Consider the following 23,965-nt stretch of genomic DNA (forward strand, 5'->3'; position numbering starts at 1 on the left):
ACCCTGCTTCCCCCCCCCCCAAGACTTACCAAAGTCCCTGGTGGTCCAGCGGGGGGGCCCGTGAGCGATCTGCCACTCCCGGGTCGTCGGCTGCCACCAACCAAAATGGCGCCGTGGCCTTTAAGCTCTTACCAGGTGACAGGAGCTCCCGGCCCGGGAGTGGCAGATCGCTCCTTGACCCCCCCGCTGGACCACCAGGGGCTTTGGTGAGTCTTGGGGGAGGAGGGAGGGCGGCAGCATGTGGTCCCCGCCTTAGGCGGCACATTGCCTTGAGCAGCCCCTGCGTAGAAACATCAAGGACGAGTGAGGTAATCAAATTTGCAGATGATACAAAATTATTCAGAGTAGTTAAATCACAAGCAGATTGTGGTAAATTGCAGGAGGACCTTGTGAAACTGCAAGATTGGACATCTAAATGGAAACAGAAATTTAATGTGGACAAGTGCAAGGTGATGCATGTAGGGAAAAATAACCCATGCTATAGTTACACAATGTTAGGTTCCATATTAGGAGCTACCACCCAGGAAAAAGATCTAGGTGTCATAGTGGATAACACATTGAAATCGTCGGTTCAGTGTGCTGCGGCAGTCAAAAGAGCAAACAGAATGTTGGGAATTATTAGAAAGGGAATGGTGAATAAAACGGAAAATGTCATAATGCCTCTGTATCGCTCCATGGTGAGACCGCACCTTGAATACTGTGTACAATTCTGGTCGCCGCATCTCAAAAAAGATATAATTGCGATGGAGAAGGTACAGAGAAGGGCTACCAAAATGATAAAGGGGATGGAACAACTCCCCTATGAGGAAAGACTAAAGAGGTTAGGACTTTTCAGCTTGGAGAAGAGACGACTGAGGGGGGATATGATAGAGGTGTTTAAAATCATGAGAGGTCTAGAATGGGTAGATAAGAATGGGTTATTTACTCTTTCGGATAATAGAAGGACTACGGGGCACTCCATGAAGTTAGCATGGGGCACATTTAAAACTAATCGGAGAAAGTTCTTTTTCCCTCATCGCACAGTTAAACTCTGGAATTTGTTGCCAGGGCATGTGGTTAGTGCAGTTAGTGTAGCTGGGTTTAAAAAAGGATTGGATAAGTTCTTGGAGGAGAAGTCCATTGCCTGCTATTAATTAAGTTGACTTAGAAAATAGCCACTGCTATTACTAGCAACAGTAACATGGGATAGACTTAGTTTTTGGTAACTTGCCAGCTTCTTATGGCCTGGATTGGCCACTGTTGGAAACAGGATGCTGGGCTTGATGGACCCTTGGTCTGACCCAGTATGGCATGTTCCTATGTTCTTAGGTTAATGTAAATCAGTTATTTACTGTCTCCGATAATAGAAGGACCAGGGGGCAGTCCATGAAGTTAGCAAATAACTCATTTAAAACAAATTGAAGAAAATTCTTTTTCACTCAGCGCATAGTTAAGCTCTGGAATTCATTGCCAGAGGATGTGGTTACAGCAGTTATTGTAACTGGGTTTAAAAAAGGTTTGAATAAGTTCCTTGAGGATAAATCTATAAGCTGCTATTACGGTAATTAATAAGCTATAGTAGCTTGTGATCTGTCTAATGTTTGGGTAATTTGCCAGGTACTTGTGACTTGGATTGGCCACTGTTGAAAATAGGATACTGGGCTTGATGGACCCTTGGTCTGATCCAGTATGGCATTTCATATGATCTTATGTATTAATTAAAATTTGATCATATTATGATCACTATTGTCAAGCGGTCCCATCGTTTCCTCTCTCACCAAATCCTGCGCTCCACTGAGAATTAGATCTAAAATTGCTCCCTTTCTTGTCGGTTTCTGAACCAATTGCTCCATAAAACTATCTTTTATTCATAGAAACATAGAAATGACAGCAGAAGAAGACCAAACGGCCCATATAGTCTGCCCAGCAAGCTTTCACACTTATTTTTTTCATACTTAGCTGTTACTCTTGGCCTTTATAAGTAACTTTTTGGTTCTATTTCCCTTCCACCCCCACCATCAATATAGATAGCAGTGCTGGTGCTGCATCTAAGTGAAGTATCTAGCTAATAGTTTAGGGGTAGTATCCGCCGTAATAAGCAAGCTACTCCCACGCTTGTTTATCCAGCCTGTGCAATTCAGTCCTTGTTGGTTGTTGTCTGAATATAAATCATCTTTTCTTCATTCCCCCTGCCATTGAAGCAGAGAGCTATACTGGCTATGCATTGAAAGTGAGGTGTCAGGCTTATTTGGTTTGGGGTAGTAACCGCCGTAACAAACAAGCTACTCCCCTGCATTTTTGTGGATGCAAATCCTTTTTTCCATGTTTCCTCTTGCCGTTGAAGCATAGAGCAATATTGGTGTCGCATTAACCATGTGTATGTTTATTGAATAAGGATATTAATCTCCAGGTAGTAGCTATCATTCCCTCAAGCCACCCCCATGCCTCTTCATTCACATCCTCTAGACTTTATGGATCCACAGTGTTTATCTCACACCCCTTTGAAGTCCCTCACAGTTTTGGTTTTCACCACTTCCTCCGGAAGGGTGTTCCAGGCATCCACCACTCTCTCCATGAAGAAATACTTCTTGACACTGGTTCTGAGTCTTCCTCCCTTGAGCTTCAAATCATGACCCCTGGTTCTGCTGATTTTTTTCCGACGGAAAAGGTTTCAATTTGTCTTTGGATCATTAAAACCTTTCAAGTATCTGAAAGTCTGTATCATATCACCTCTGCTCCTTCTTTCCTCCAGGGTGCACATATTTAGATTCTTCAATCTCTCCTCATAAGTCATTCGATGAAGACCCTCCACCTTTTTGGTCGCCCTTCTCCATCCAGGAACTTTCTCTCTCTAGCATACCCTGATGTTACATTTACCCAGTCAATATGGGGGTAATTGAAGTCTCCCATTATTACCGCACTACCAATTTGGTTAGCTTCCCTAATTTCTTTTAGCATTTCACTGTCCGTCTCACCATTTTGACCAGGTGGACGGTAGTATACCCCTATCACTATAGTCTTCCCCGACACACAAGGTATTTATACCCATAAAGATTCAATTGTACATTTAGTCTCATGCAGGATGTTTATCCTGTTGGACTCTATGCCATCCCGGACATAAAGTGCCACACCTCCTCCCAGGTGCTCCTCTCTGTCATTGCGATATAATTTGTACCCCAGTATAGCACTGTCCCATTGGTTGTCCTCCTTCCACCATGTCTCTGAGATTATAGGAGTGGGGACCCAGAGCATTTCGGAGATATGTTGTATGTCTCATATCCCATCACGTGACCTTCTGATTATTTTAATTCTGTTGTGAATTGCTTTGGAAGATTTGATCTGGAAGGCGATCAATAAATAATGTAAAATAAATTTCCTCATAGCACAGCAAGTCTGTGTGGTCGGTCTTAAACGCTGGGCAGCTTTCCCCATGCTCTGCATTGGAATACTTGAGCTTCTTGTTAAGTACTAAAGCCTTGTCCAGACTCTCTAACACCCACGCCACTGCGTTTTGCAAGAGCAAAGGGCATCCAACTGCACTGGGAAGGGAGTCAGGAACTCAGAATTGTATTGCTACTAAGGGAAAGGTCCCCCCTTGCCTCTCCCATCTTAACAGTATAGCAGAATGGGAGAAATGTACCAGTAGAACGTTCATCCTGCTCAAAAATGACATTTTCCCCTAATATTGCAAAGACAGTGCATGGTGCAGGGAAGCCAACACTTTCTATTGTCACCATGTGGCCCTATTTACTAAGCCGCGTTGACGTTGTTTCCTGGCCCATAAACCTGGCAGAGTGCAGGTGTGATAAAGAGCTGCATCGTCTGCAGTGCTATGAGAATGAAATAATGTAGCTTGCACTAAGCTTCTCAAGCGGTGTTCTTCATTGAAAATTAACCACACCTCGAGAGGGGATGTTATCTTTCCCCAAGGAGCATCAGATGCATGTTCCGGTGCTCTGGAGGATGGAAGTTAAAGGGGGCCACGCAGCCCCCACCAGAGTGTCTGAAAAATCCCCGGGGGGGTCTGACGGGACCTCCCTCTTACAACTCCCGTCCTGTGCCAGTTAAGCCACGCCCCCTCAAACACCCGAGAGTCATTAAAGCCACTGGGCTGGCCTCGCCTGCCTCTTTTTCTGAATGTAACATCCGCATCTTGATATTTCTCTGCCTTCTTGTATTTGGTGCCAGTTTTGTGAGCGCTGATTATACTAAACTGAAATCATTTCTAAGCTTTGCAAGAAACTTGGGAATGGATCCTGAATGTTAAAGGTGAAGTGATGGACAGGTGCAAGCTTACCATACTCCGTGCTGAATTGTATCATGTTATAGGATTTTGTAAATCTTTGACGATGTCCGTTGATGTTCACTTATTAAAATAAAATCCTAAATTTGGAAGAATCTCCAGGTTGAATTAAAATCATATGCGTGCATAAAATTAAGTTAGCTTTACAACCTCTGATTTTGTTATCACTTTGAAAGCTGGAGACGTTCAGTCAGTAACAAGCAGTACTCTGGCCCTGCCAAAAAAAAAAAAAAAAAATATCTGCTTGAATTCGGGAAGTGGATGTAATGCTGAACAGACCTGCATATCAGAGGACTGAAGGCAAGTCCTGGCTTCAAAGTAGCGATGGAATCAAGAATGTGCGGGTTAATAACCTAACTCAGTGTCCTCATGAGATTTTGATTCAGTCTGGCGTTTCTAATTCCCGTCTCACACAAGATTGCTAAAGCCAGGGCCGGTTCATCCATTAGGCAAAACTAGGTGATCGCCTACAGCGCTGGGCAGAAGGGGCTCCTCTTATTGTCTGCTTACTGCCCTACCCCTCCCAGGCAGAGTGGATAGAGCACAGCAAGGAGGGGGCTTTTCTGCGCCCTCCTCTCCTGTTGTGCAGGGGAGAGAGGGTAGGGTGAGGATGGGAGTGCATAATCCAGTTCCTCCCTTCCTGTCTGCAGGGAGCAGGAGTGGGGGGGGGGGGGGGAGAGATTGGAGTGGATAAGCAAAGAAGATGTCAAGCTTTGTCTGCAGTTGTCTGTTTCTAATTTGTGGTCTCTTGTTCTCCATATGGTGAGGGGTCTGTGGTGTGCCGGTATAACTGAGATATGGTATTGTGTTAGCATGTCATTTCAGTGTATGGCTTTGTTCTGTTTTCCCAATAGATGATGTACTGGTGTTCTAGGGCTCTGACTAATATCTGCAGTGGTGCCTTTTTATTGATAGGGTTGTTGCTATTTTGATATGTCAAGATTGCTATATGGCTTCTGACTGTCTTTCTGGCAGGGTTTTGGATTACGTCACAAAGTTGCCTGGTAATGGAGGGGAGTGTATGTCATTGTTCCTGAGGTAACAGAAATAGCATCCCTTTCTGTTATGCCCAGGCAGGACTGAATCTTATGGGCCATGTTGGTGGCTCACTTGCGACCAGTCCCCATGGAGGAGATCTGCGAGCCTGCGACGTGGGGTCCATCCACTCATTCACATTGCACTACTGTTTGGACAGGGATGGCTGATGCTACAGCAGGCTTGGCCAGGCTGCTCTCCAGAACTTGTCTGAGGTGTAGAACCCAACTCTGTTTCCACATAGAGCCCGTCGTTTTTGTTCAGGTGGGCTAGATGAGAGGTTTAATAATTGAAGGGGGTTGAAAAGTTGGCCTGGACAGGCCATGGTTTGGTGTGTAGTAATTCTAACTATGTATTTGGTAAACCAAAGCTTGCTGGGAAAAACAGGCCGGGAAAGAGAAAATCCATGATGAAAAAAATGTATTCTGACAAATTAGTGCAGGAAATGTTGACTTTGGTACCAGATTGTTGGTAAAAAGAGGAGACTGGCCCTGAGTATTGGGCTGTTTCCTGGAACTCTCTGTTAGAGAGAGGGATGCACCGGGTTCAGTTAAGTAATATGGAATCAGCTGCAAACAGTTCTAAAGGGGAGGATGGGGTGGTTAAATCCCATGGTTTAATGCAGGGTTTCAGAATCTGAAGAGTAAACTACATCGATGAGAAAGGAGATGGGTAAAAACAGGGTCAGTTATGGATAAAACAGCCTAGAAGTTAGCACCTAATGAACATTTAAACAAAATAACTCAGAGTAAAAGAGCTTATTATTCAGATTCCATTGGGAAAGCTAAGTATGACTCTCGAGTCATTTTTAAGGTGGTGGGTTCACAATTTAGAGACCCGTTTGCCAAAGTGAAGGTAGAGCTCTCAAATATTGGGGTTTCTGGGGTTGTAAACAATCTTGTAAACTGCGGAGGGAGAGGAAATGGAGAAAGTACCTCCAAAGCAAAATTTTAGTGTGGTAACTGCCGATGTGGCTAGGGATGATTTAAGAGAAGCAGAAGATTTTAGATCATTTGAGATCTTTTCTTTAGCAGAAATTAAATCTGTGGTGGGTGGTGTGAAGAAATCAAAATGTTGTTTTCATCCTTGCCATCCTATCTTATTGATTTTTTACCGGACCAATTCATTACTTCTTTGGGAGAGAGATGAGTTCTCAATTCATTGAAAAAATGTGTGGTGAAAAAGGCAGACGTGCAGCCGAGATTGTGCTCTAATTGTAGGCTGGTTGCTAATCTCCCTTTTGTGGCCAAAGTATTGGAAAGGGTAGTGACCACTCAGTTGTCGTATTTTATGGAGAGGACTGGCTCAAGCCAGTTTCCGTAGAGGTTGCAGCATGGAGACAATCACGATGAATCTGGTTGATTTGGTTTTACCTCACTTAGATATGGGGGCTTCTGTGTTGATATTTTTTTGGACCTCTCCATTGCATTTGATTTGGTGGACCATGAAATTTTAATTTCTCGCTGCCAGTCATTGGGAATAGGAGGCTTGGTTTTGAAGTGGATTAGTAGTTTTTTAGCGGATAGGAGTCGTGTCGTTTTTCCAGGGCCATTATTCTTCCCCACATCCGGTAAAGTGGGGAGTTCCTCAGGGTTCTTCTTTATCCCCCCTTTTGTCAATATTTATGTATCTCCATTGGGCGCACTTATTTGCTCATCTATGCCGACGATGTGCAAATTGTTGCCCTGTTGGGAAAAGCCCCACAACGGACTCTTTTTATTCTCAATGACTGTTTGAAAACAGTGGGCAAATGGTTGGGTGATAAATTTTTAGTGTTGAATGCGAGTAAGACAGAGATACTACATGTGGGTGCATGACAGGATACATTTCAATTTGAGTTTGAAGGGCAGTTAATTACTGCCAGTACCAATGTAAAATCGCTTGGGGTTATTCTGAACTCAGATTGGTCCATGGAAAATCAAATCAATGCAGTACTCCGTTCTGCATGTAGTAGACTGAGATTGGTACGGCAATTGAAAAATTTCTTAAATCTAAAGGCGTTGAAGTCTGTGGTTTATGCACTAGTGATAGAGGTCATTAATTACTGTAATCTTGTATATCGGGGGCTACCGGGCAACTTAATTCAGAACCTGCAAGTAATCCAAAATATGACTGCTACACTGGTTTTAGGACACTCTAGGCGAGTAGCAGCGTCACCTTGAGATGCAAATTTAAAGCCCTGGTCCTAGCAATTAAGATCTTGCGAGGACAGGGCCCTTCTCATTTGCGGAACAAGATCCTTTCAAAACTCCCACTGAGAGTTACTCGCTCTCAGTAGGGTTCACAGCTGAAACTTCCCTTAGTTAAGATTTTCCATCATGTAAGACTTCAAAATCGGTCTTTTTCCACGACAGTTCCCAAATTATGGAAGAGTCTTCCATTGGACATCAGGGAAGAAATGGGCCTGATGAGATTTCGGTGTAAATAAAAACTGGTTGATGTCAGAGCTTCCGAATTAAACCTGGGAATGCTCTAAGCTTAAGGGGTCTAGAGATGAGGTCTGAATCGGTAGGGTATTTTTATGGTTGGTATAGAGTGATGGTAACATGATGTGCTATTTTATTGTTTGTATGGTTTTATGTGATAACTCATCGCTTTGGAAATGTTTACCACAAAATTGGAAAGCCTCTTGCTAACAAAAATATAGTTGTTAGGGCCCATTGGCAACGGTTGTTGTCCCCTTTTTGGTTGAGGGGGTGCTGCCTATAGCTAGGGATTCACCCATGTGTGAGGATTGCCATCCTGCTTGTCCTTGGAGAAAGCAGAGTTGCTTACCTGTGACAGGTGTTCTCCGAGGACAGCAGGATGTCAGTCCTCATAAGACCCACCCGCCTCCCCTTGGATTTAGGTCTCCACTTCGTGGGTTTTTTCTTAGAATTCTATGCTGTTATCTGAAGGGACCCTGCATGGCCATATGATTGCTCGAACATGCTCAGAGTTCTAGAAACTTTGGCATACATTTTCTGTGCCGGGCTCCATTGGATGATGTCACCCATGTATGAGGACTGACATCTTGCTGTCCTTGGAGAACACCTGTTACAAGTAAGCGACTCTTCTATTCTTAACATGCACAACTTTTTAAGTGTAACATTTGTCTGGCCACGGGTCAGTCCCGCAACTGGCTGCACTTACCCTCCATGCTGCCAATTCCTCCCACAGCAAGGACACCACCATTCCCTAGCCGCCAGTGTGACCCTAGGCATGCACCGCGCACCGACATAAGAAGGCCCCATGACAGGAAACTCTGCAGCTATGCCTTATGATTGCTTCATGTGGTGGGGGTATTTAAACCTCCACTGCACTTACCCAGATACCTCAGCAAAATGGTCCCCCTACCGTTTGCCTCATTCAGCCTTCCAGCCTTGCCTTGTCTAGCCTTCTAGTCTTACCTCATCCAGCCTTCTAGCTTTGCATTGTCCAGCCTTCCAACCATGCCTCGTCGAGTCCTTCTGCCTGCTCATCTGGCTCTGGCCCCTGCTACGGACCTTGACTATTATCTTGCCTTGACATTTGCTACAAGCTCTGCCTGCCCTGACCCTCAGCCTGAATCCAGTACCTCTCTGATTGCTGCCAGCCCTGACCTTATCCCCTTTCTGAACTCTCTGCCTGACTGCCCTCGAGACCCTCCTAAGTCCTGCTGACCCCTGTAACCCTAGGGCTCCAAAATGCGGGGACAGGGCTGGTATAGCCAACCCTCCAGCTTGTCCCAGACCAGGGGGCGTCTGCCAGCATGTCGGTGTGGGCCTAGAAAGCTGCCTCAACCACCTCACAGCCCAAGGGGTCACAATCATCACATTAAGATTTATGAATAGAGGAAGAGTTAAAGAAGATGCTTTTGGGACTATCACAATTTTTATTTTTCTCCTGTTACTGGGGTGACAGCAGAATCTGAATTTTTGTTCTGTGGTGAGTGCTAAGGGGCAACGTCCTATTTCAGACCAGCCAGTCACTTTCTGGTAACGCGGGATGGATTTCTTTTCATTTATAAATTCATGTATTTCTTGATTTTATTTTTTTTTAATGCAGTCTGCTCCCCAGAATCAGAGATGGCACAAGTATGAAGCCCAATTATCTGTTTTTACAAGATTGTTCTAGGAGGGGTGGTGGTGCCGGTGACATCATGATTGTTGAGTTTAATTATCAAAATCTCAGGTTGGTGAGGGAGAGAGCCTGTGGGCTTGAAAGGTAATTAGGGGGATGGGGGTGTTCAGGGCAAGGCTGAATCTTTGCCTAGGGCATGTAATATCCTTGCACCGCCCTGGGTAAGGCCTTTCAAGGAGGAGAGGAAGACTGAAGAATGGCTTAATAATCGTGTTCAAAGACATGAAGAAGGGATTACCAGGTGAGACTTCATCTCCTTACCGGCTGGGATGAAAAGGAAGGGGATTCCAGTTCGGCGGGGATTTAGGGTTCAGATTGCGGTAGATGAGGAGCGAGGCAGGCTACCTTGGGAGGCCTTGCAGTCTCCATCATTGGAGGGTTTTTTTAAGAGCGGGCGAAACGAGCATTTGTCTGGGACGGTTCAAGTTCGTTGGATCCGGCCCAGAGGCAGGAGCCATGGACTAGATCAGCTATTTCCAAACCTGTCCTCGGCCAATCAGTTTTTCAGGATATCTGCCATGATCCAACAGTATCCTGAAAACCTGTCTGGCCATCACATGGGGCTCGCTGGACGAGGTGACTTCTGGAGTTCATCTCTAGGTAATGCATATATATCCTGCATGGGGATCTGTAAAATGTTAAATAAAAGAATTTCTCAGCCGGCTCCTCTGGCCTTCCTTTGGTCACGGTGCCATGAGTTTTTTATTTGCAACCTCTGTGGGGGATTGTCCCTTTCTTTCATATTCCATCCTGACTCTCTTATCCCGTCGTCGTTGCAAGAACAGCCAGGGGCCAGAGGCTGCAGCTCCCTCCAGAATGCTGGAACACTTAGGTGGCGCTGTTGGGCAATGGCTAGGGCTTCCCTTTCCCTTGGAGGGGGGGCCGTGTACGCCGGGGAGTCCAGGGTGGGAAATCGAAGCCAAGCTCCTCCGCATGGGCAGGCACAGCACTGCCATCGAGCTGCCAGGCAGGCCCCCGCAGCAGTTTCAGGGCGCACTCCCCATATACCGCCCGGCCAGCCCCCGTATGAATTATATAAGCCAGGGCTTGTTCTGAATTAGCATCTTCCTGAATTTCATAGGAGAAATCTTCAGCTTCCTGCTGAGAGCTGCCAACTCAGCCTCGCATAAGAGACAAAATCTGGCCATTCTGGGATCTGTCCCACATGCTCTGCATTGCAGAGACAGCTGAAGGCCTTGCCTGGCCCTCGTTACCCAAAAAAAAAAAAAAAGTCCTTTATCGGAGCTTTCATGAGCCACTTATGGCAAATTGATAGAGCGCAGGCCGGCCAGACGGCTACGTGCATCAGCAGAGCCTAAGAGCCTGTTCTGCAGGCGGATCTGACCCCATCCGCCCTGGCCGTATCTTCTCTCTTTTGTTCCCCCCCCCCCCTCTCTAATTACCTGGACATCTGGCATCATCTGCCCAACTGGGGTAAATGGGGCAAAGGGGGAGGAGTCCCCGACCTTGATCCCGTCCTGCGTTTGCATGCAGAGGTCTCTTGTCAGCAGGCAGTCCCGCTTCTAGCCGAGATGCAGACGTCCTGGATTATGTCAAATGGCTTTCATCTGGAGCTGAGGTTAAGCTTTATTTCTCTTGGCATGTCCCCTCCTGCAGCAGACACTTCCTCCTCGCACTGAAAGGACGAAGCAGTGTTCAGCTGCCTGGGCCCAAGCCCAGCGCTTGATTTATACATTATTTCATTTCCTTCAGAAAATTGGAAGCAGGACTTTGAGGAATGGATGTCAATATTTGTACATTGCTTGGAGAACTCTTTTCGGGCGGATATAATCATCAGTAGTAAGTACTAAGGGGGGGGCGCCGAAGCACAAACACAGAAGATGTTTTCCATAATGCAGGCAGCCGGGATCGCTAGCGACCGTCTGCAAAAAAAAAAACAAAAAACGTGTGCCTTGGGGGCTGCAGAAGAAACAGGGGGGCATCTTCACCGCCTTGCCCGGGGCACTCACCATCCACCTGTCTCCCTGCGGAAGGAAAGAGCTCGTTACACCCTTCGGGCCACATCTGTAATCACTTTTGGATGTTGAAGCTCTCTGGACCATCATTTAACTGCCTAACTAATTTTGCAGAAAGAGTCGAGTTGGTCTGGGGGGGGGGGGGTTTCCTTTGGGGCTGACTCTGCATTCACGGCCGCAATTAAGTCCACATATGCTGGGGAGCGAGTGCCAAAGGCGGCTTGAAAATTTCACATGCAGAGAAGTCAGGAAATTAAAAATTAACTCTGGAAAGGAGATCCTGTATGACTTGGCACTGCAGTTTGAGTAATGCATCCATTAGGGAGTAAAGCTCTTTCTCTTCCCCCGCAGGGACCGTGCGTATTGAAATCTCGGTTCCAGGGGGTTGGTAAGCCATCTCTGGATCAGTAAAGTATCCGACTGGTTAATTAAAGACACGCTGTACAAGAGAGAGAGGCTCTCTCCCCTCAGCTCAGATCTGTAACCTATCATAATATTTATTATTTGTACAGTTCCATCTGTCTCCAGAACACTGTTCAAGACAATTCACGTGCTTAAAACCTTGTTGCCTAAAGAGAATTTCAATCTAAAATGGTGGACGTTTACAGTTGTTATGCTCACTGCTAAACCGCATATGTGACAGTACTGCTGGTGTTCTGACCCCAGGGACAGATGCTGGCCAAGCAGGCTAGAATAGGAGTCTTCTGCATATACTGGCCACCTTTCCCTTGGGTTGAGTCCTCGGGGGATGATGGCCAGCAGAACATAGGGAGCAAGAACATACACCATGGTAGGGGAAGGTGCCCACGGAAGCAGGACGTCCCCCAGCAGGAACAGCAGCAGAAGGATACCCTCAAAACCAAGGCAGACTAGGACACAGAAAACAAAAACTGGACAGGGCAAACAAAACAAGACAGGATATGTGGCCCAAGAGTGGCGCCAGAACACAAACACGGAACCACACGGAACAGAAAATAGGAAGTTGCAGTCTAGAAGAATGTTTTAAATAAATAATTTAAAAAACCAGAATCTGGAAGTAGGGGGATCAAGACAAAAGTAAAATAGGATTGAGACTAGGACCCAAAGCTCTGGCAGAAATAGTAAGACAAGAAACAAGAATACCAAAACAAGACAAATACGTAAGGTCATGACTGAGAACAGAAGCATCAAGAGGCCAAAACAAAGGCCAAGCTGAAGCACTGAGCATGGTGTGAGGTGGCAGCACCGGAATAATATGGCTGCCCCCAGGATCTCCAAGCCATAGAACCTGGAAGACTACAAGATTAGAACACAAGGCCCACTGAGGGCCCCTACTGGCAGGAGGCAAGAACTGCCTTCAGGTCCTTAACAGCAAAAGTACAAGCAAACCTGATGACTAGAGCAGGAAGTGTATGAATTTTCATCATCATTACCATCTGAGCTTGAAACTAGAAAGGAAATACTGTGTTAGCCCATCAAGAACTAAAATTATTTGAAAGGAAAGCAGCCACATGGTTGGGTAGAGACAATATCTTTGAAATGTGAATGAATGCTTAAAGATGCAGGTAGGGGCTTTAGCAGCCCTGAAAACTTGCTGCTCCAAACATCTTAGCCCTCTAGAAATATGTTTACCCAGCTTGCATTGGCTGTCTTTTAAGTCATTTTAAATTGAAAACTAGAACCAGCGAGGCCAACTTGGTGGCTTAGCAGCTGGCATGCACATTTCTGTACAGGAAGCCCTGGCTTCTGCTCCCTGGGAGTGCTACCACAGTAGGGTTCACTGCCTCTGGAGGGGAGGGAGTGCTTGACCATTGCATAACAGTGACAGGATAGACTTTAGGTACATACATACTGAGTTCCAGATGGAGCCATGGTCTGTGACCTCTGGCCAAGGACCATCGCTACAATGGCTGGGCTACGTGGGTTATAAACACAGGAAAAAGCAACCCCACCCCTGAATATACTCTGCTATCTTAAAGTTAATCGGATAAGATAAACTGACTAACTTCGGGACAGCCCTGTGGCCCCACCAGAGTTGGGCCAACTCCTCCATGATCTTTTCCCTGCTCCAGAGCTGGATAAGTTACTTATCCGGGTAAATGGCACCTGCCTACCATAGCCGGGATATTCAGTGGTGCCATTTAGCTGGATAAGTAGTACTTATGCAGCTCTCTTCCATTTTGAATATCGACCTCCTGGAATATAATTTAGTAATTTTGATTTCTTATGTCAGTAACTTGGAGAACTAAATACATGGAAGTGCTTCTGCTGATCATCACTGTTTCCAATGTTGAGCCGTCCAAAAAGGGCATCCAAAGTACGGTGAGCGGCCGAGATGGTGAGAGCATGCTCACGAGCAAGGGCGCCACTGACATGTTGACACTTGATGGTCAACTCAAGGTCAGCATGCATAAGGTCTCCACCGGACCGCAAGTGCCTGGAGGTCATTTGATGTCATCAAGTGTTGATTTTGCATTCCCATGAAGAGGAGGCGCCCTAGGTGGGCCATCACCCGAGGGCCTGCCCCTTAGTAGGACTGGTGGGTAGTGGCAGTGAGCTGGATTTTTTTCATTTGAATTGTTTGGTGAGTTAAGATAATGAATGATTGTATATGATAGCAAGGTTGATTAGGGTTAGGTTTTTAACCTTTTTAGCCAGTTTAATATTAATGAAAATGATGATGGTATCTAATATTCCGGTTATAGTAGGCCAGGAATAGGAATGGGACGTTTGCAACGCTTGAGAGAATCTACTCTGATTCCCATTAAGCCCTCTATGATAGAAGCAAGGGCTTGTAAGGAAAGAAAAACTTTACAAATGGGCTACGTGAATGTTAGATCCCTGCGTAATAAGGAAATCAAGTAGTGGATATAATTATGCAACACAATTTAGATCTTATGTTGGTCTCTGAATCTTGGCATTATGAGTATGACAAGTTTTTACTAACTCAGGCTTGCCCTCCCGATTTCACATACATGGAGCAGTCTCAAGCACATAAGCGGGGCAGAAGTGTTTTAGCCATTTATAGAAAATTGCTTTGCATCGGGAGAGTTACTGCTGACTTTAAGTCACCTATTGAGGTTTTATTATTTAGAGGCTCATCCTAGGTAATGATATTGTATATTACAGAATTAGCTGAAATGATAGCTTCATTGCACTTTCAACATCAAAAATTGATACTGGCGGGATATTTTAATATTCATGTAGATGATGCCAAATCATCTCATGAAAAAGAATTTCTGCAAGATGTTTCTGTTAGGACAAGCAGGATGGTAATCCTCACATGTGGGTGCCATCGTCTGATGGAGCCCGGCACGGAAAACTATCCACACGTCCACGCAATGTTTCCTCAATAGAGCATGTTCAAAGGATTGATGTTTTACATAAAACCGGAAAACAGTCACCGACACAATGAAGAAACCAACCATGTGCAGAACAGCATCAACCGAGCATCAACCGGGAAACAATGATATGAGAGCACATCTGATGAAGAACATGGGGAGAGGATAACCTACAGATAATTAACCAAAAGGGGAGTAGGTCCAAGTCAGGCAAAGGGCCGGAAGCCTCTGTGAATAGCCTTGTTTTCACGTTCTTCTTAGAGATCACCAGGAGTGGCACCCTTAGTGCAGAAGAACGTAACCTGCACACGTTTAGTGGCACAATCACTAGTTTGAAGGCGCCCTCCTGATCTGGGAGCAATGAGCTTGGAAGCTGAGTCTTTCTTTTAAGCAGCGGTTCAGATTGTTTCAGCCCGGTTATTTTTTTGGGAGCCAGCTTCATATCCGATTCCAAATTAAGTCCGTTTGAATACTGCACCGATTCCAAAACGGAGCTGCTCTACATTTCATCGCAGAACGAACATCAGCCTGCCCGGAGCTAACCTCCCGTTGTATTTGCCAAGTGCAATTTAATTAGTTCTACCTGAACGCAGTCGTTTCACGTGAACCAGGAGCCAAATGGCATGGGTCAGTCAAAATAAATTAAAAGTTGCTTGAATGTGAAGCAGCTGAGTCTGATACACGTCGGGGGGCGGGGTCATGTAACATTTAAAGGGAAACTGAGGAGAGGGCCCCTTCAATACTCTCTTTTTGCAGTTTACCAAACATTGTAGTTCTTGGAAAAAAAACCAAACCGGGATTGACCAGGAAGAGAAAATGTTCTAATTAGGGAGCAGACAGCCCGACAATCCCGTGGCGGCGGAGAGTGCTGCCGTTCCACAGTGCTTTGCAGTGAAAGGCTTGATTGGGAATAAAATGCCCAGCAGCGAGACGAAACCAAACTGCTATTGTTTTTCCTTCTAATTTTTTTTAAATTCATTCCCGAGAGTTAAACATTTGAAATGCTTCCTTTCCTGCCAGTCCTTGGGAAAGTCAACGCATGTATTCCTGTCAGATTGTTTGGCTGCCATGCCACCTGTAGAAATGTGATATATACAAATTATGATTACAGTGTAAACATAGTATATGACAGGCAAAGATCCAAAATCCTGCCAATTTCAGGTTCGTCCGCATATAAATTGCCATCTGCACCTCAGCACTGACTTTCCCCTCCCCTCCCCTCCCCCAAGCATGCCCAAAATCTGCTACAGTGATGACTCCCACCCCCCTCTCCTAATAAACCGTATTAGACTTTGCCATCGTCAACTTTGCTTCTCACAAGATCAAGCCAAACACCCAAGCCCCCCTTCCATGTCTTGTAGTAATCCCCACAGCCACCGCGGTTGACGAGGCTGTTGTAAAAAGTCCAGGCTCCCCATGCTCATTGAAGTTTGGCTGACCCCCATGTTCCTTCCACGCAGGTCACCACGGCCTTCTTGGAGGCTCAACACAGTCGCACAACTGCTGTTTAGGGTTGTAACTGCCACCCCATGCAGGCCACCCCTCTGCCTCTGGGAAGCACAGTGCGGTCATCCCACTGCTGTTGTGGGTTGTAACCGCCGCTCCATGCAGGCCACCCCTCTGCCTCTGGGAAGCACAGTGCGGTCATCCCACTGCTGTTGTGGGTTGTAACCGCCGCTCCATGCAGGCCACCCCTCTGCCTCTGGGAAGCCCAGTGCGGTCATCCCACTGCTGTTGTGGGTTGTAACCGCCGCTCCATGCAGGCCACCCCTCTGCGTCTCGGAAGCCCAGTGCGGTCATCCCACTGCTGTTGTGGGTTGTAACCGCCGCTCCATGCAGGCCACCCCTCTGCGTCTCGGAAGCCCAGTGCGGTCATCCCACTGCTGTTGTGGGTTGTAACCGCCGCTCCATGCAGGCCACCCCTCTGCCTCTGGGAAGCCCAGTGCGGTCATCCCACTGCTGTTGTGGGTTGTAACCGCCGCTCCATGCAGGCCACCCCTCTGCCTCTGGGAAGCCCAGTGCGGTCATCCCACTGCTGTTGTGGGTTGTAACCGCCGCTCCATGCAGGCCACCCCTCTGCCTCTGGGAAGCCCAGTGCGGTCATCCCACTGCTGTTGTGGGTTGTAACCGCCGCTCCATGCAGGCCACCCCTCTGCCTCTGGGAAGCACAGTGCGGTCATCCCACTGCTGTTGTGGGTTGTAACCGCCGCTCCATGCAGGCCACCCCTCTGCGTCTCGGAAGCCCAGTGCGGTCATCCCACTGCTGTTGTGGGTTGTAACCGCCGCTCCATGCAGGCCACCCCTCTGCCTCTGGGAAGCACAGTGTGGTCATCCCACTGCTGTTGTGGGTTGTAACTGCCACTCCATGCAGGCCACCCCTCTGCCTCTGGGAAGCCCAGTGCGGTCATCCCACTGCTGTTGTGGGTTGTAACCGCCGCTCCATGCAGGCCACCCCTCTGCGTCTCGGAAGCCCAGTGCGGTCATCCCACTGCTGTTGTGGGTTGTAACCGCCGCTCCATGCAGGCCACCCCTCTGCCTCTGGGAAGCACAGTGCGGTCATCCCACTGCTGTTGTGGGTTGTAACTGCCGCTCCATGCAGGCCACCCCTCTGCGTCTCGGAAGCCCAGTGCGGTCATCCCACTGCTGTTGTGGGTTGTAACCGCCGCTCCATGCAGGCCACCCCTCTGCCTCTCGGAAGCCCAGTGCGGTCATCCCACTGCTGTTGTGGGTTGAACCATTGCTCCATGCTTGATTGCCATCCTCTTGTACGTAGTGATGCTCTCTGTTTATCCCGTGCTTTTTTTTCTTTTTTCAGTTCCGTCACTGACTTTGTCTCCATCACCGTCTCTGGAAGGGCATTCCAGGCATCCACCACCCCTTCCTGACGCTCCTGGGTCTAGCCCCCACTATACAGGACCAGGGCCAACTGTGACCGAAAAGAAACCATTAAAAACCCAATTAATCAGATACGTGAGGGGGGGTAGAGGGGTTTACCTTTGCAGCCATAAATCACGTCAAACCCAAAAGACCTGATTTGATCCTCAGCTGCCACAAGCCCCCCTTCCCCAAAATATGAGAGCTTTTATTGTTCCATAAATATTACCGAGGCATTAAGACAAGTTACAAAGAGCGTGATTATTCAAAGTGCGGAGGTTCCCCACTGCTGCAGAGCTGCTCCAAGGAGTTAAATTCATAAGCCGGTCACCTGGATATCCCTGCAGCACTCTCGGGACATTTCCTTCAGGGCCGTCGGCCTTTCCAGCCAGGAATCCTTCCACAGTGACTGCAGACTGTCAGCAGAATGGGAAGGAGGTTTTGGGGTTCATAGGGTGCAAGGGGGTGATTGTGAGTGGAGGGTCCTGTGCATGAGGCTGTCAGGGGTGTGGGAGGAGGTAAAGCCCTGGCAGGATTGTGTGTTTAAGGAGAGTTAGGTGTGAGTATTTGAGGGGGGGGGGGGGGAGGTGAGGCCGTGTGTGTGTACGAGGAGGTACATTTAGAAACTGTGCGATATGTGATGTGTTTGGCTGTGAGGGGGGGAGAGGTTCACGTAGAAAGCAATGGGGATTATTTTTGGGGGCTGAGCTCTCTGGTTTTTGAACGTGTCCAAGATACATTTCCTTCCTGTGTGCCAAATTTGGTGAAGTTTCATCCCTTTTTTTTTGCAGAGTTATTGTGCCTACAAGACGGGGAGACGATTATTTATTTACATATATTTATATTCCGCACTTCATCCCTTTTTTTAATTAATTCTTTCCAAAATTTCTGTATGTTGGAAATCATAAAAAAAAGTGGAAGAAAGGGAGCACCGCGTTAGCTTTCTTTTGGCTAATTTAATGTGTGGCGAGGTCGCCGAGTAGTTGATTAGATGTGAGGCTACATAAAGCTGGTGAACGTTTAAAGATGTACTCCCGAAAGCTGCCGTCTGTGAAGAGTCCTTCCTCTTCTGGATGCACCTGGAGCCGGCCTGCTGGCGAAGGGGCTGTGCCGGGGGTCAGCCGGGGGCTCTGGGCCCTCCACTCCCGGGAGGGAAGGCATACGTGGTCATCGCCTTAAGGGGGACACCGAGTGGCTAAGCTTGCGGAAGACTCAGGGCACCAGATCCCCAGCCCTGGTCCCCGAGTGAGCTGGAAAGGAGCAACCGGGTGAACAGAAATGACGAGAAAAGTATCTTCTTCTCTCCCCCATCGTTCTGCTAGTTTCCTGTTGACTGTTTTTATTCTCAAAGATTCAACGTTTTTGAGCAGCTCCGGAGCAGTGCTTGGAACTATCTGAGGTATCCCGAACGTACCTAAAGTATGTAACAATTGGCAGAGCACTTTTTTTGGAAGGTGCTGTGTCCCGGCATGTGAAGCCTGGCCTTGCACGAGAATGCTTTTGTTTAGAAGTGCAGCTGTGCCAAAATGCTGAGAGCTGTGGCGCACACTCGCAGTTAGAAGGAAGGGGAGCTCGCAGTCACAAATGTGAACTCGGCATGGACATGTTCAAGGTGTCTCCTCGTGGAAAGGACAGAGCGTCCCCCTCCAAGATTCGGAAGGAATGCTGAATCCATTTATAAACCTTTTTCCCGTGTCGTGGACTCATATATGTTGTAGGGCTACCCTACACAGCTGCATGCGGTTGTTTAGGCTCCCTCGTTCAAACTGTACGTGTCAGTGAATCTCTGAGTGAACAGAAGATTCACTCAGAGATGACTCAACCTCTGCACGGGACAAAGTTAAACGTGACAGCTCCCAGCAATTTTGAATGCAAAATTACCATTTATTTGCTCATTTTAGCAGATTGAAAATAATTAAAAAAAAAAAAGTGAATATGATGTGCAGATGTTTGGATACCTTTCAGATATAGCAGCTTCCAAACGTTTCCTGTTGCCATATTTACAAAATGCTTCTAGCTCAGACACATTCTTTGCGTTTCCTTGCATGTGCTCCCCACAGATTTTCAATAATTTTCAAATCTGGGGGACTGGGACGACCATTCCAGATCCTTCATCTTTCTTGCCTATAAATACTTCATGGTTGAATCTGAGGTAGTTTTCAATTTGTTGTCTTGCTAAAATACCCAAACTCTTTTCAGCTTCAGTTTCATCGCCTACTGTGGAACATTAGCTTCTAGGACATTTTTCAAAAAGTCGTAGGCTTATCCAGGTTTTGTTCTGCATACTTGAGACAGTGACTTTTGTGATGGGGTCATAGAAGAGGTTTTCCTTCTGTCAGCTCTCCCATGCAGGACGTTGTTGTGGAAGCAGTGCTGTATTGTGAACCTGTGGACAGCTAGTCCAGTGTCAGCTAAACTTTTCAGCAGATTGTTTGCAGTGATCTGATCTGTGGGTTCTGTTTTGAGGATCTGACCAGTTTTTGGGAAGTTCTATCAGAGATTTTTCTTGGTCTTCCAGATCTTGACTTCGCCAGTTCCATGTAACTTTCTTTTCTTAACACTGTTTCTGACAGCTGAAATTGCTAGCTGGAAGCATTCGGAGATTTTTATATAAGAGTGAATTATCCTCATTTTCAAATGCTCAGACAGCTGCTTAGAGGAGCCCATGGTTGTCGAAAGTAGACAGAACAACAGTCTCAACCTGACAGGTAAGCTTTAAAAGTATTGCTCACGCAAAAACAGCCCCATACATGTGCATGGGCCACGCGCAAGCAACGCAAATTTTAAGAAGCTGGGAAGCACGTGCATACATACATACCTGTGCACGTGGCAAGAATAAAGTGTAGGAAAAGGGGAGTGGCATGGGCGTTCCAGGGCAGGGCCAAGACTTACATGAATAACCCTGAATTTTGCAAAGGCTGAACATGGCGACGTGCGTCATGTTACCTACACAACTTTACTGCTGGTCCTGATGAGGGGTCCTGAACACTGAGGGGGGGAGGGGGGGGGAGAAAGAGCACCTCCACTTACAACTCAGGGTTGGTTTTTTGGGGGGGTGGGAGGGGCATTGTTAATTGGTCTGCCTAGGGTGCAAGGGTCTGTAGACCCTTATAACATTACCCAGCCTGAGTAGAAACTGGAGGCTCTGTGTCTCTCCCCCCACACATACGCATGGCAGGGATATTTTAGATGATACGCGCATGCCCAATATGTGCATTTATAGGCACACACGCGCTCCTGTTAAAATTTACCAGTGAGAGGTTAAGAGGGTCAGAGTATTTGTTAATCTGTGGAACTGCCTGCACCTGCAGCAGTCAGAAAAGCAAACAGAATGTTAGGAATTATTAGGCAGGGAAAGGTTAATAGAACGGAAAATGTCATAATTCCTCTGTATCGCTCCATGGTGAGACCGCACCTTGAATACTGTGTACAATTCTGGTCGCCGCATCTCAAAAAAGATATAATTGTGATGGAGAAGGTACAGAGAAGGACAACCAAAATGATAAAGGGGATGGAACAGCTCCCCTATGAGGAAAGACTAAAGAGGTTAGGACTTTTCAGCTTGGAGAAGAGACGACTGAGGGGGGGATATGATAGAGGTCTTTAAGATCATGAGAGGTCTCGAACGGGTAAATGTGAATTGGTTATTTACACTTTCAGATAATAGAAGGACTAGGGGGGCACTCCATGAAGTTAGCATGGGGCACATTTAAAACAATTGTAGCAAACGTTTTCACTCAATGCACAATTAAGCTCTGGAATTCATTGCCAGAGGATGTGGTTAGTGCGGTTAGTGTAACTGGGTTTAAAAAAGGTTTGAATAAGTTCTTGCAGGAGACGTCCATTACCTGCTATTATTCAAGTTGATTTAGGGAATAGCCACTGCTATTACTGGCATTAATAGCAAAGGATCTACTTAGTGTTCGGGTTCTTGCCAGGTTCTTATGGCCTGGATTGGCCACTGTTGGAAACAGGATGCTGGGCTTGAATGGACCCTTGGTCTGACCCAGTATGGCATGTTCTTATATTCTTAAGGCATCGTCATGGGAGTGACCTAGGGCTTGGCTGGTACGAGGTTCGGTTTGTTCTCAAACAATCAGGCTGATGGCGCAGCAGCCGGCAGGGGTAGGAGGAGGAGATTCTCGCTCTTTCCCTGAGCAGTGGTGGCCGCAGACTTAGCTGTTTTCCTGCCGGCCAGAGAGCAGCCACATTGTTTGAGTCACCTCATTCAATCCCCAGTGGGAGTGGGAATTGCCTCGGGGTGTGGTGGTGGGAAAAAAAAAAAAAGCAAGAAAGGAACCTGCAGCTGCAACACGAGGCAGCTGCAGGGAAAAACAAGCTCTGAGCCAGTCCATGTATTTATTCAGCCTGAAGAGGAAATTCTTCTTCTTCTTTCTTCTCTTGTTACTTTGCCTTTCTCCCTCCTTGATACTCGGGCTGGGATGTGCAAGGTCCGGGTCACTGGGTTGTCTTTAGGTTCAAAGAATCCACAAGTTTGCTTTTCTTGAATGGGGATTGGGTTCTGCTGTTTTGGCCCTACGGACGAGTGTCAGTGCCCGAAAGCTAGTCCAGAAATGTATTAAAGTAGCCCGATGAAAAGGAATTGCCTGCTGTTCATTTTCTGTTTGCTGAGCTTCCACGCTGCTTTCTCATTGCTGTGGGGAAACGATCCGGTCTGATTCCCGTTGAACGGGCAGACCTGTGTTGGTTGGATAGGGCTTTATCTCTCGTCCCTGGACCTGGCTGCTAACACACAGAGCCTTCGTCCTTTCCTCACACTTCCTCCTGCCCTTCTCGCCTTCTGTAGGCTTTGCCAGAGTTCATCTCGGTTTCCTCTCTCCCCTTCCTCCTCACCAGTTCCTTGCTCTTTAACCAATCTTCTCATGATCACGGTGTCATTTCTGCTTTACATCGTTCCCTCATTCATGTTTATTCTGTTCAGCCTTTCTTCTTCTCTTTTTGCACTAAAGATCTGGATTGTCTGAGCTGCTTGTGCTTGTCACAGTTTCTGTCCTGCTTCACCTTCTAGCATCTCGTCGTTTTGTGTTCAGGCTCTTCGCTTTCTTTCACATCCTTCCTTCTGTTCTTCCTCTCTCTCTCCATCTCCCAGCCCTGTCTTGAAATTCACCTCGGCTCGCCGCTGCCCAGCTACAGGTAAAGTATGTTCCATCTTCCCAGTCCTTTTACTCTGCCACCTTGGGGGCTATCTGACAGTGTGTGTTCAGATGATGAACATTAATGCGATTACTCCAGCACTGAGAGTGAATTTCTTTTCTTTTGGCAGATAACAGCAGTGTGCCGGGAAGCTGCACTGCAGGCCCTTCAAGAAGATATAGAAGCCAAATGCATTCTGAGAAGACACTTTGAGTACGCTTTATCCATTGTAACGCCAAGAATTCCAGAGTCACTGAACACGTTTTACGCTGAGTACCAGCAGCGCAGCGGAGTTCATGCACTATGAAAAGGATCGGTGCATTCGACGTGGATTGGATTTGAACACAATGAAGGAGAGATCCAGCCCATCCTTGTGAACCTGGGCAAGTCACCTGCTGTGCACCTGGTCGATAACATTGTTCCTCTCCCCCTGCGGAGCCTGTCACTCGGTCTGCCAGGCCCATCTGCTCAGGAGGTGGCCATGGGCTCACGTCTGAGACCTTAAACTGGGAGCTAGTGTTAATGAGAGGCGTTACATAGGTTGAAGTAATTATCACAGAAGGAGATTGTACTAGAATAGTACATGGCTATTGCAAACAAGTATAGAAGTATTGCGCAGGGAGAGAAGATGTACATATTTTGCTTTGGGGGCCACGTTAGTAGCATTTCCTTTTTTTGTTTTAGTGCACCTTTCAGGCTTCCGGTTTGCAGCTGATGTGCCACGGACTAGGAATAGTGCATCTGCACATCTCCGTAGTCTCGCCTTGGTAGCGAAGAGCATCAGAGAGTCAGACCTGACCATGCCAAGGCTGTGCCGTTCATAGCAGTGGTGACGAAATTCAGAATTGCCATCAGATTTGCTGAGTTTTGTATCTCAGAGGGGGAGCAGACCCGTATTAGGACAGGGGTTTGGGGGTGTTTCCACTATCTCCATGTGTCTAGTTTGCATCTAGCTTCATTTGTCAGTCATTTGGTTTATTTTCTTCCTTTCCTTTTAAAAAATAAATGAAACTTGTGTATGGGTTTGTTGTAACTGATTGGTTTAATTCATATTCCACTTTTTTGGGTGCTATCCCCAGGGAGCTGACACTCTAAGAGGCCAAATTCAGAAGGATACGTTCAGTCGAACGCACCTTTTTGCCTGCACTTCAGCGCACGTATTTTCTGGGGGCAAAACTTACTCCCAATGTAGCCAAGGAGGTTTGCGCCCAGAAAATACGCGC

General features: G+C 46.9%; 1 protein-coding gene across 1 annotated transcript in view; it reads left to right on the forward strand.

The window, feature by feature from the left end:
* SPATA5 (spermatogenesis associated 5) overlaps window positions 1-23,764 on the forward strand; it is a 494,680-nt gene extending 470,916 nt beyond the window's left edge. Inside the window, exon 15 of the mRNA XM_029587990.1 lies at window positions 22,873-23,764. Within this exon, the coding sequence (XP_029443850.1) occupies window positions 22,873-23,049 (177 nt within the window). The 3' untranslated portion in view covers window positions 23,050-23,764. The remainder of the gene's footprint in view (window positions 1-22,872) is intronic.
* The last annotated feature ends 201 nt before the right edge of the window (window positions 23,765-23,965 follow it).

The sequence above is a fragment of the Rhinatrema bivittatum genome, chromosome 1 (assembly GCF_901001135.1).
Source record: "Rhinatrema bivittatum chromosome 1, aRhiBiv1.1, whole genome shotgun sequence".
Taxonomy (NCBI): domain Eukaryota; kingdom Metazoa; phylum Chordata; class Amphibia; order Gymnophiona; family Rhinatrematidae; genus Rhinatrema; species Rhinatrema bivittatum.